We start from the raw sequence: 12,903 nt of genomic DNA, 5'->3' as shown, positions 1-12,903 counted from the left end.
CGACCCCTCTTTGCCTAACACCCACCTTCGCCTCCCGCGCCGGGGCAAATTCCGGGGGTCCAGGGATATACAGGCGCAAACGGACTAACGGAGCCCGATCTCTTCTCCTGGAGCAACCCCCCTTTAAAAAAAAAAAAACCCACCGTCGTCCCCCCATCCCTTCTCCCGCGACCCCACTCCCACCCACCCCCCCCAAACCACCGGGTCCGGTACTCACTGCGGGTTGGAGCTGTTCCAATGCACCGCGTGCCGGTTGCCGAGGCTGCCGGCGGGGCCGTGGCACAGCAAGCAGAGCAGCGGGAGGAGCAGCAGGAGCGGCGGGGCAGGCGGCGGCGGCAGCAGCAGGAGCGCGGCCATCCCGCCGGCCGGGGCAGCGCAGCGCCAGGCGCGACCGTGCACGAGAGGCGAAGCCGCCGGAACGGAGAGCGAGGGCGAGAAAGAGATCCAAAGGCGATCGGAGCCGCCGCCGTCCTCCTCCTCCTCCTCCTCTTCGCCGCCGGAGCCCCCAGCGCCGCCGAGGCTCCTCCTTCCCTCCTCCTTGCGCGCCTCCGGCCCCGGGACCGCCCCCCTCGCGCGCTCCCTGCACGCCGCGCGCGCCCGATCTTTCCCACGGGCTCCCCACGCTGCGCGCCCGACGCGTCTCTCCATCTATTGGGGGTCCCTTTCCTGGCGCGCCCTTTGCTTTCGATTACAGGCGATGGAGGCGTGTCCGTGTCCGGCCACTACGCCCCGCCCCCTTTTTAAAAAGCCCCCCCTCGCAGCACATCTGGAGAACCCCCTCCCTTTCAAACACACACCTTTCCTTCCACCTTCTCCCCCATATAAAATATTACATTTGTGCCAAGGCTGTTTTGAATTCTTTGCGGAGTCAAAAATCACAGGGACAGGCCCCTGGGCATGGGAAGAGTGCCTTTGCCTCAGCATTCCCCCGGGGCTTTGTCCTTGGGACTCACTTGTGAATGAGAGAGGGGCTGATGTTAAAAGCATCAATAATATTTTTAATTCTGTGGAAATAGGGGAAGTTGGCCACCGAAGGGAAAGGGCCTCTGAGTGCACCTTATCTGCAAAGGTTTAAAAGGTGCCTTTGAATGCCACAACTTTGCAGCGCTCAGGACGTGGGGAAATCCAGCGGGGACGCAGCCTCTGAGCATGGGCAGAGGGCCTTGCCATCAGCAGCCACCGGACATCTGGGAAGTGGAAGGAAAGTCAGGTTTATAGGGCAACAATTTCCAGGCTGGAGCGAGAAGGCCCCCCTCGGCCCCTGGCAAACTCTACAGTTTAGGAAATAATTGTTGCCAGGTGGCGAACATCTGGAAGAAAGCTAGAGGTTGTCTTTTATCTCCGCACTCTCCATCCATCCCCCAAACAGAACTAGGAGCAGGCTTCATCCTGAGAGGTGGGGGGACGACCCACCATACTCAGCCGCAGGACTACATAGTTTCTATGCCGGGGGGAAAGGGACAATGAGAAAAGTGCCTCTGAGGTGGTGCAGAGTGCCGTTTCCCTTCCTTCCTCACAGAATGGCAGCCAGCCTCCCTGCGTTCTGAGATCAGGAACCACAGCTTCCAGGGGAAAGGGTGTGGTTTGCTTGGCACCTATCCTGTTAAGCAACCAGCAAAGAATGTCCTGGAATGGACTCCGGAGTGTGGAGTTGGCCGGGTCCTCAATGGCAGAGAATCTGCAGGTTTGAAACTCTCCACTACCATCACCTCCTCCCTGGCTACTGTGGTCTCATGCGGCAAACTGGGGAAGCCTCCCTGTGATCCCCAAAAAAGCTGATCCAGAAAACCTGGGAGGCAGACAACACCTTCCCGCCCACTGGGGAGAAAATCAACGCCAGCCGGCAGGGCCCAGCCCTTGCCTGAACATGTCTGGGGCTGTGGCCATGGCTGCGGCTCAGGCGCGTCAGGAATGTCGCCCCAGGTCCTGGGCCAAGGTGCGAATGCTGGCCTGGGACTGAGAAAGGAACACTGTGCCAGGGTGACTCCACCCTTCCCTTCTGCTTGGCAAAGCAACAAAGCGCAGGGCACTTCCCTGAAGCAGGGGAAATCTGTGGCCCTCTGGATGTCGCAGGACTACAATGCCCATCGTCCCTGACCAGTGGCTATGCTGCCTGGGGGTTGATGGTGTCAGGAGTGCGTGCGGGAGCCAGGCCCTGTGACCAGTAGGGCTTCGCAGGACTGGGGCCTTCTTAAGTTTGTTCTGGAGAGGCAAGGCGCGGCCGCACAGGTGAGGCCGATTGGTAACTCACTGCACCTGGTGGCAAGAGCTGGGAAGGGATATAAGCTCAGCATGTCCCTTCGGCTCTTTGCCACAGCAACACATTTCCTGTCTTGCTGCATTTGGCTTCTTGCTTCCTGATCCTCGGACCTTGGCTTCCTGACTTCCTGCTTCTTGACCCTCGGACCCCTGGCTTCTGGACTCTCATTCCTCCTCCCACCCCGCCATCTTGCCCCCGATCCAAACGTCCTCAGCCAGGACTTCGATCGCCCGTAGACCAGACCGTGACAGATGGGAGCTGCAGTCTAATGATATCTAGAGTAGCTTCTAGGCAGGAGAACAGGGAGGGGGACCCCGTTGCCCTCTAGATGGCTGTTAAGACAACAACTGCCATCAGCCTTGACCATTGGTTGTGCTGGTTGGGGGTTGATGAAAGCTGGAGTCCAAGAACTTTGCCGGACTACAACTGCCATCATCCATGACCAGTGGCCATGCTGTCCAGGGGCTGATGGGAACTGTAACCCAACAATATCTGGAGGGCCACCAGAGTAGCTTCCAGGCAGGAGGCCCAGGATGAGGGCCCCATTCCCCTCTGAATGTTGTTAATAATAATAATAATAATAATAATAATAATAATAATTAATAATTTTATTATTTATACCCCGGCCATCTGGCTGAGTTTCCCCAGCCACTCTGGGTGGCTTCCAATCGAGTATTAAAAACAATACAGCATCACATATTAAAAACTTCCCTAAACAGGGCTGCCTTCAGATGTCTTCTAAAAGTCAGATAGTTGCTTATCTCCTTGAAATCTGGTGGGAGGGCATTCCATAGGGCGGGCGCCACTACTGAGAAGGCCCTCTGTCTGGTTCCCTGTAACCTCACTTCTCGCAATGAGGGAACCGCCAGAAGGCCCTCGGCGCTGGATCTCAGTGTCCGGGCAGAACGAGGGGGGTGTAGATGCTCCTTCAGGTATACAGGACCGAAGCTGTTTAGCGCTTTAAAGGTCAGCACCAACACTTTGAATTGTGCTCAGAAACGTACTGGGAGCCAATGCAGATCTCTCAGGACCTGTTAAGTCTATGGCTCCTATCTTCTCTGACCATTGGTCATGCTGGCTGCTGGGAGATGGAATCCAGCAACATGTTCCCTTCTGGGCAGCCTTCTGGAGGCCACATGTCTGTGGTGGGAGGAGCCAGGGGCAAAAGTGGGCGGCGTAACAAAGGCCAATGCTACCATCATTCAGCAGGCTGGTTTCTACGCATATGCTCAACCCCCCACTTCTCTAACCACCATCCTTAGAAGCAAGAGGCATGCTCAGAAACCAGCCAGGCAAAAACACAGGGGGCAGCTTGTGGGCTAGGATGGCCAAGCCAGGAGTATCCCAGACCCTGAGATTTCAGAGCCCAAACCTGAGACCTAGGGGTGGCCCCTGGTGTGGGGGGTTCTGATTATTCTTCCTCTGTGCTTCCTCCCTCCACTGAGTCCTGGAGACGGAGGTTAACTGGGAGAGGGGAAGAAGGAGTGGAGCAGAGCAGGACCCCCACCCCAAGTCTATGCAACAATTTGCAACCCATCCTGCCCAGCAGAAGCTTGCCAGCTCCACACATAGTCTTCTTGATAAGAAATAATCATTAAAGGCACTTTCGCCCACCTGGAGATTCAAGCCCTCTCCCTGCCACCTGGAGGGGGAGTGAGGCTAACCTGGAGACTTCAGGTCAGCCCAGGAGTGTGTTGACAGTTCACCATTGTGGACAGTTTCAAGGGCCAAACGGAGTTGCCTGGAGGGTCCCTACCCCAGGGTCCAAAAGGTGCCTTCCCTTCCTGGCTTAAACAAGCTTCTATTCTCCCTCTCTTCCAGGTTGGTGCCCTGCCCGAGAACCGCCAAGGCCATGTCTGCTGAGATGAGTAGCAACCTTTGGAATGAATTTCCTCTCTATTCGCGGAATTATCACTGCCTGACACGCCCCTTTAGAAAAATCATCTCATTATCACCCTCCTTAGAAAGGGTTGTATGAATGGGAGGAGGGAGTTTTTCTTTTTTACAGTGCAAGGACTCAAGGGCGCTCCCACCCTTGTATTTGAGGATCCGGTCACTCAGCAGGAAAGAGGGCAGAGGGCAGGTTCTTGATGTAAAATCTTAGTCCTCCTTGTTCAAAATAGAGAGTTGGTATAAAGAGGAACACAGGAAGCTGCCTGATACAGAGGTAGAGCCATTGGTCTGCCTAGCTCAGTACTGGCAACACTGACCGGCAGCAGCTCTCTTGGGTTTGAATTCTCAGCCTGGAAAATGCTGGGATCTGGGACGTTCTACACACAGAGCAGGTGCTCCACCACTGAGCTGTGGCCCTTCCTCTAAATCAGTGTTTCTCAAACTTGGGTCCCCAGCTGTTGTTGTTGGACTACAACTCCCATCCTTCCTGACCCCTGGTCCCACTAGCTAGAGATGATGGGAGTTGTAGTCCAACAACACCTGGGGATCCTAGTTTGAGAAACACTGCTCTAAATGTATGTGATCTCTGACTGGTTGAGACAAGTGTCAAGAAGATGCTACTGAACTACAACTCCCGACAGCATGATGATGGGAGCTGTATTTCCGCAACATCTGGGATGGCCAAAGGTTTCCCCACCTGCCTGACGCAGTGCTTTACTTCTCCCTCTCTGATGAGTGACAACCGTGGGATCAGTTGAGGCAGACATTTAGAGGCTCAGAAAGCATAGAGGTGGAATCTGCAAGAGCTGACTTTGTACTTATCTGCCTCCATAGCCCCTGCCACTTATTAGAACATAAAAATCTATTCTTGGTTCTGTGAGTGTGTGTGTTTTTTTTTAATCACATCAGAATATAACTTGGGCGGGGGTGTAGCTTGTGATGTAATTTTTGACCTGGCAATATTTTGTGAATCATGGGATGTGCGTGCACTATGCAAAAATCACAATGTGGGAAAAACCGTGAAGCCAGCCAACATTTCTACACAGCTCCATCCTTATTTCAGACATCGGGACATATCTGTATATTGCGATGTTTAGCTGGTGAAACATCATGATGTTGAAAACCAGGTATTGCCCGGCCCTAGAATCCAGCTGTGCCCTCATGCCAAAAAAGCTGGGAACCCCCAGCCCTGGACCTTGTTCACTATGGAAAAAAAATCAACCCTCAGAACAGAAATCGTTGCAGATTCATTTCCCCTTGCTCTGTTGTCTCCCGTTGTGAGGTTTTCTAGACTGTAAGTGCCTCAGGACAGAGAACTGTCTCTCACTTCTTTACTTATTTATTTGGTATAGCGCCATGTATATAGATGGTGCAACAAAAGCCACAATAACAATCTGTATTTTTGGAACACTGTTCGTTCTGCATTTATGATATCTTACAATATCGCCGCCTGATTTTGCGTGATGGTTCCTGAGATCAAGCAGCAGGTTTTTGTCTTTCTTTGGATACAACTGGGCACCATTTTGAATTAAGATGGTGGACTGAGCCTTGCACGGATTTTAAGCACTGATTTCAAAACTGCAATGATTTTTTGTTTGTTTGTTTGTTTGAATTGGGTGTGCTGGCTGATGGTAGTCCCATGAACATCTGGAAGGCCACGGGCTCCCCATCCCTGATTTACACCTCTCCAAGTGCATTTCATTTTTGAATTCTGGTGCTGGAGGAGACTCTTGAGAGTCCCATGGACTGCAAGAAGATCAAACCTCTCCATTCTGAAGGAAATCAGCCCTGAGTGCTCACTGGAAGGACAGATCCTGAAGCTGAGGCTCCAATACTTTGGCCACCTCATGAGAAGAGACGACTCCCTGGAAAAGACCCTGATGTTGGGAAAGATGGAGGGCACAAGGAGAAGGGGACGACAGAGGACGAGATGGTGGGACAGTGTTCTCGAAGCTACCAGCATGAGTTTGACCAAACTGCGGGAGGCAGTGGAAGACAGGAGTGCCTGGTGTGCTCTGGTCCATGGGGTCATGAAGAGTCGGACACGACTAAACGACTAAACAACAACAAAGTGCATTTCATATGTGATCCCTGATTGGTTGGGACACGTGTCAAGGACAGGGGTGGGGAACCTGGGACCCTCCAGATGTTGATGGGCTCCAGAGCCCACAAGAGCATCCCTGCTGGATCCAGCAAAGGCCCATCTACCCCAGCATCCTGTCCTCACTGTGGCCTAGCAGGTGCTTGTGGGAAAGCTGCATCTACTCCAACCACTGGCCGTGCTGGCTGATGGGAGTTGGGAGTTCAAGCACACCTTTGAGGACCACAGGTTCCCCACAGGCCTGGGCTTAGAGCTACTGAGCAGCAAAATGTGCATGCATGCTCACACACCAACGCATGCGTAGGCGTGCACCAGGCATGGCTGGGGAAGGGCTGCTCACCTCTGCCCGCCTGCAGAAAGGTGGGTCGTGTGTTTGTGTCTGTGCATGGATGGCTGGAAGTGAGTGGGGGGAGAGAGGCTGTTTAGATGCCTGTCAGTAGCCCCAGCTGGGAAGGGTGGGGGGTGGGGAGTTGTGGGAAGGGAGGAGGCTGGCGAAACAAACGCGGAAAGACCAAAAAAAGCTTCAATTAATTATTCATCTGAGGAAGTGAAGTGTAGAAAATACAACATGGAAAAAAACAAGCTCTGAACGACTGGGCTGATGGTTGGAGCGGGCAGGGTGGCTGCAGGGGGGTGGGTAGAGAAAGAGGAGGGGTGGAAGGTACAAGGGGAGGGGGCAAGGAGAGAACAGCAGTCCCAGAGGCTCTGTGTGAGTGAGAGAGAGTGTGTGTGTGATGGAAGCAGCTGGCCATTAACCCTTCCGGTGCTGACACCGCAAGCAGGGCTGTCAAATCCTCCAGGTGCTGCTAGATTCCCACCTCCTGCGACCCGTGACCATTGAGCCATGCTGGCTGCTCAGCCTGATGCATGTTTGGAAGTTCAGCAACAGCTGGGAGGGCTGCAGGGTTCCCCTCCCACCACAGCCCTGTCCTAGACCCATATTCCAACCAATTAGGGATCCCATATTAAATGCACTTGCAGAGGTGCAAAGTAAGGATGGAGAGGAGGGCTCGGTGATATCTGGTTTTCAACATCACAATATATCACCAGCTAAACATCATGATAAGGGACACGGGTGGTGCTGTGGGTTAAACCACAGAGCCTAGGGCTTGACGATCAGAAGGTTGGCGGTTCGAATCCCCACAATGGGGTGCGCTCCCGTTGCTCAGTCCCTGTTCCTGCCAACCTAGCAGTTCAAAAGCACGTCAAAGTGCAAGTAGATAAATAGGTACCACTCCAGCGGGAAGGTAAACAGCATTTCCGTGCGCTGCTCTGGTTCGCCAGAAGCGACTTAGTCATGCTGGCCACATGACCCGGAAGCTGTACGCCGGCTCCCTTGGCCAATAAAGCGAGATGAGCGCCGCAACCCCAGAGTCGGCCACGACTGGACCTAATGGTCAGGGGTCCCTTTACCTTTAAACATCATGATATACCAACATATCACAATGTCTGGAATAAGGATGAAACTATGTAGAGGCAAACAGTAGGGCTGGGACATAACTGGTTTTCAACATCTCAATATCTCACTGGCTAAACATTGTGATATACTGATATATCACGATGTCTGAAATAAGAACAGAGCTATGTAGAGGCATTGGCTGGCTTCACACATCAAAATGATGAAACCGATATCCTGATATGGACTTCCAACTGGTTTTGGACAATATATCACCCAGCCCTAATGGGGAGACCATGGACCTCCAGATATTCTTAGACTCCGACCCCTGTCAGCCCCAGCCAGCATGGCCAATAGTTCCAGGTAGGATTGGAGTTGTAGTTCAGCAACATTGGGAGGGGCACAGGTTCCCCACTCCTGTCCTAGGCACATGCCCCAACCAATCAGGGATCACATATGAAATGAACTTACCCAGCCAGTATAGCCAGCAGTCAGGGAAGATGGGTGTTGGAAATCCAATACCTGGAGGGCCACAAACTTCCCAACTCGTGCTTTACACCTCCATAAGCGCATTGAATCTGTGAACCCTGGTTGGTTGGGACAGGGGTGGGGAACACTGTGGCCCTCCAGATGTTGCTGGACTCCAGGTCCCATCATCCCTGGCCAGGCTGGCTCAGAGGAGTCAGGAGTCCAGCAACAGTTGGAGTTAAGCTCCAGCTGGAGGCCATGAAACACCCTGCGCATGCTCAGAGGCACTGCGCTTTTAACCTCCTCACTTTTTCTGGATCTGAAACAGGTATTCCGACCAAGTTTCTACAGCCACATGCCATGGCAAATAAAGCAGAGTGCTTTTAATGCCATTGCCGTTAGGGGAATCTGTACTTTGCTCTGTAAACCTTATTACTACAATTGTAATTATACAAATGTTCTGATCTTTATGTTGTATTGATATTATGCTGTGTAGTGACATTTGCGTTGTACGTGGTGAAGCACCCTGGGAACTTCTGTCGAAAGGCAGTATATAAATTAAATTAATAATACTAATATTCTGGGGCTTAGGAACCTTTGAGACAGTTACAGAGGGAAGACTGAGAAGAGGTCTGTTTCCCCCTTAATCCAGTCCCCCTCCCAAAATGTAGAGATGCAGCTCTTTTGAGTCTCACCTCTGCCACAGACACTGTTGCAGTAGCCAAAATAATTATTTACACAGCCTCCACCCGCCCCCCTCCGGCACGACGCAACTCATGATTCTGGCTGACATTGCAAGGTTGTCGTTTGCAAGATTGTTGCAAGGATTGCCAATCACTGATCTGCGCATGTCTTGGGGGGGGGGGGCCTGACCATTTCAGCCGCACCATTTCTACCCACAGAACAACCCAAGTGGAATAAATTTGGGTGAGAGATAGCGAATGGCCCATGAGCTGCGTGGCTGATTCGAACTCGGATCTTCCCAGTCTTCGCCTTGCACTCTAACCACTGCCCCACACAGTAGGTCAGGAACCGGCTTATATAACAGATCTGAAGTAGGGAGAACAGACACCTGGGACATCATGCAGACACCAGGATTATCAAGGAGCTTCGAACATCACCTAGTAAATTGAATCTTGGCAGACAGATAGTCTGGGACATCCCAATTATTACAAAACAGTCTGAAAGCAGGGTTATCTGTATATAGCTCCCTCAAAATGCTGGGGCTTGCATTTAAAGGACATTTCAGTTAAGTTGTGGGTGAACATATCAGACGACACAACGATTCTTCAAACAGCTCTTCTTTATTCAGAGGCCAGAACGGAACGGAACTGAACTGAAGGGCTCAATCAGCCTGCTTATATAGAGCTCCAGTACAACGTTACTGTAGCAACTTTCTAAAACTATCCAATCACTGAACATCACTTTCGAGCCTTCATTTGCATAACTATCTACAGTATCCCCTTGCTGGCCAGGGTGAGAACTTCAGTACATAACAATTTCAAAGCACGGATTCACCCCCCAAAAAGAATCCTGGGAACTGTAGTTTGCCCCCTCCCCCCACAGAGCTACATCTCCCGGCGCCTTTAAGAAATTACAGTTCCCAGGATTCAGAGGTGGGTGGGCAGTAGAAGTTATGTGTTTTAAATGTATGGTATGTACACAGCCAAAGGGTACCCCAAAGGAGCTAAGGCACATAAAAGCTAAAAAAGAGAGCAAATACCGTATATTCCAAGACCTCCTGACCCCTAAAAAAAGAGCCCTAAGAAAGTTTCTGCCTAAAAGTGGGGAGGGAGGGGAGAAGACCTGCCACCAAATTTGGCACACACGCACACAGCAGTGAATACTAGAAAAGCAGAGAAAGCGGAGCATTTGACTGGAAGACAGTGTGGTGAGTGTCACTCTAGGACCTGCGAGTCCTGGGTTCGAAACCCTATTCCGCCACGAAACTCAGTGGGTTGAACTTTGTGCCACTCGCTGCTTCCCAGCCTAACCTACCTCACAGGGTTGTTGCAGGGATTAAATGAGGAGGGGGGAGCCACGTACGCCACCTCGAGCTCCCCGGAGAAATATGTGGGATAGGAACGCCATCAAAAAAGAACGTAAGAAAAGCCCTGCTGAATCAGGCCCGTGACCCATCTACTCCAGCATCCTGTTCTCAATGTGGCTAAACCAGTTGCCTGTGGGAAACCATCAGGCAGTATCTGAGCACAAGACCATTCTCCACTCTTGAGGTTCCTAGCAACTGATATTCAGAAAGCATTGCTTCCTCCAGACACAGAGATTGAGCACAGCCACTGTGGCTAGTTGCAGTCAATTGCCCTCTCCCTCCATGAATCTGGATTTATCTAATCCTCTTTTAATCCAGGTTGGTGGTAAAAAGGTATAGGGACCCCTGACCATTAGGTCCAGTCGTGACTGACTCTGGGGTTGCGGCGCTCATCTTGCTTTATTGGCCGAGGGAGCCGACGTACAGCTTCTGGGCCATGTGGACAGCATGACTAAGCCGCTTCTGGTGAACCAGAGCAGCGCACGGAAACGGCGTTTACCTTCCCGCCGGAGTGGTACCTATTTATCTACTTGCACTTTGACATGCTTTCAAACTGCTAGGTTGGCAGGAGCGGGGACCGAGCAACGGGAGCTCACCCCGTCAAGGGGATTCAAACAGCTGACCTTCTGATCAGCAAGCCCTAGGCTCTGTGGTTTAACCCACAGCGCCACCCACATCCCTCAGGTTGGTGGTAGTTTAACTAAATACTTTCAATAGGTGATTGATTGATTGATTGATTGATTGATAGATAGATGGAGGGATAGACATGACAGACCTCACAGGACAGGACTCCAGAACAGAGTCTGACACAGATGCTTATATATGGAACAGAATATTGGGATGGGAAAGGCTTCCACCAGTTTCGATTTGGAGTGAGTGGGGCACATGATCCCATAGCAGCCAGGAACATAACCCACGGCAGCCAGGAACTTGCACAACTTTGCAGAAAACAAGCCTCGCCAACATATCGTACACACATATATGCACACACAACACAACCGCTGGTTTGTGCCCCCTTTGGAAAGCATGCTTGCACGAAGGATAAAGAACATTCCCCCCACCTCCCTGGTATTTATTCAGCGTGCCCGCCAGGGTACACCATTTACCACCGCGGTGGAGCGATGTGACTGACGGGCGCTCCGGCAGCGGTGAGGCTGGCACCCTTCCTCTTGGCACATCACCAGAGACAAGATTGAGGCACGCTGCCTGCAGAAACCCCCCCCCCCTTGCGATCTCCCGCCCACAGCGCAGCCGTCAGGAACCGTGGCAGGTTGACGGCACAAGCAGTGCCGACAGCGAGAACGGGCAGTGCCAACGACAACGGTGGATGAGTTCGTTACAGGCAATTGTGGGGGGGAGAGAAGAGAGAGAGAGAAAGAGAAAGAGTGAGAGAGAGAGAGAGAGAGAGAGGAATGGGATTCACAGCTGAAGCTCTGTGGCAGGGAGCTGCAAATGTGTTGGCTTTCTGTCTGCCTCTTTGTGCCAGCCACCACCTTCTGCCACTCTGTGCCACCCTTGCGCAGCAGTGGGAATTTCTCTCTCCCTCCCCCCATCCGCCGATGTATGGAAATAACTCCCCCTACACAGCGTTCTCTTGTGGATGGAAACACACATAAAAGGCACACACACCTCCACATGCCGTGTTTACACACCGCCGTCGTGTGGAAGGGGAACACCAGGCCCAACATGGAGCCTGCGTCACGAGCGCATTCATGGGCCTTGGATCAGTGACGGGGCATTATTATTATTATTATTATTATTATTATTATTATTTAGTATCCTGCCCATCTGACTGTGTTGCTCCAGCCACTGTAAGTGGCTTCCAACAAACGTAAAAGCACAATAAAACATCAAACATTAAAAACTTCCCAAAACAGGGCTGCCTTCAGATAGTTGTGTGAGTATTTATTTCCTTGACACCTGATGGGAGGGCGTTCAACCGGACTGGTGTCATTACTGAGAAGGCCCTCTGCCTGGTTCCCTGTAGCTTCACTTCTCACAGTAAGGGAATCACCAGAAGGCCCTCGGAGCTGGACCCAGGCTGAACGATGGGGGTGGAGACGCTCCTTTGGGCATCTGCTTTGCATGCAGAAGGTCTCACGTTCAATTGCAGCATCTCCAGGTATGGCTGGGAGAGAACGCTGCCTAAAACTCTGGAGAGCAGCTGCCAGTCAGTGTAGACAATACTAAGCTAGATGGACCAGTGGGCTGAATCAGGATGCAGTGGCTTCCTGTGTGCCTATCTCCTGATAAAGCTGAGGACATTCCCTGCCTGAAAAACCTGGAAAGAGTGCTGCTGCCAGTCAGTGTATGCAATAGAGAGCTAGATGGACTAGTGGTCTGACTCAGAAGAAGGCAGCTTCCTAGGTTGGCTCTTCCTACAGCTCTGTGGAATGAAGCAGCCTGCATTCCTAGGTCCATGCGACACAAGGCATATAAAGGCTATTTTGGCTATTTTGGGAGACGTGCCAGTTTCTCCCAGGGCGGCCGGGTTCTGGAGGTGCTGGAGACTGAAACTGGGCCCTTCTGCATGCCAAGCAGATGTTCTGCCACTGATCAGCAGCCGTTCCTGATGGGTAGGAAGGTGGCACACGCAGCTTCCTGATCCCTACCAGCCCCACAAGCCTCCCCTTGCCAGGTCCTGGGGGAACCACCCATGCCCGTTCCTTTGCTGACCAAGGGGGGAGCAAATGCCATCGCTCGGATTTGGCTGGCTGAGCGCGAGGGGGTGGTTG

The 12,903-nt window shown here is 52.2% G+C and overlaps 1 protein-coding gene across 2 annotated transcripts in view; it reads right to left on the bottom strand.

The window, feature by feature from the left end:
* EFNA3 (ephrin A3) overlaps window positions 1-686 on the bottom strand; it is a 58,983-nt gene extending 58,297 nt beyond the window's left edge. For both annotated transcript variants that reach the window (XM_080984817.1, XM_080984818.1), the window contains exon 1: window positions 218-686. In XM_080984817.1, coding sequence (XP_080840943.1) covers window positions 218-648 — 431 coding nt within the window. In that variant the 5' untranslated portion in view covers window positions 649-686. The remainder of the gene's footprint in view (window positions 1-217) is intronic.
* Window positions 687-12,903: the final 12,217 nt, after the last annotated feature.

This window comes from Podarcis pityusensis, assembly GCF_964106645.2.
Source record: "Podarcis pityusensis genome assembly, chromosome: 16".
NCBI lineage: Eukaryota > Metazoa > Chordata > Lepidosauria > Squamata > Lacertidae > Podarcis > Podarcis pityusensis.
Note: the sequence above shows the minus strand (reverse complement) of the source record. Positions and strands in the feature narration are given on the sequence as shown.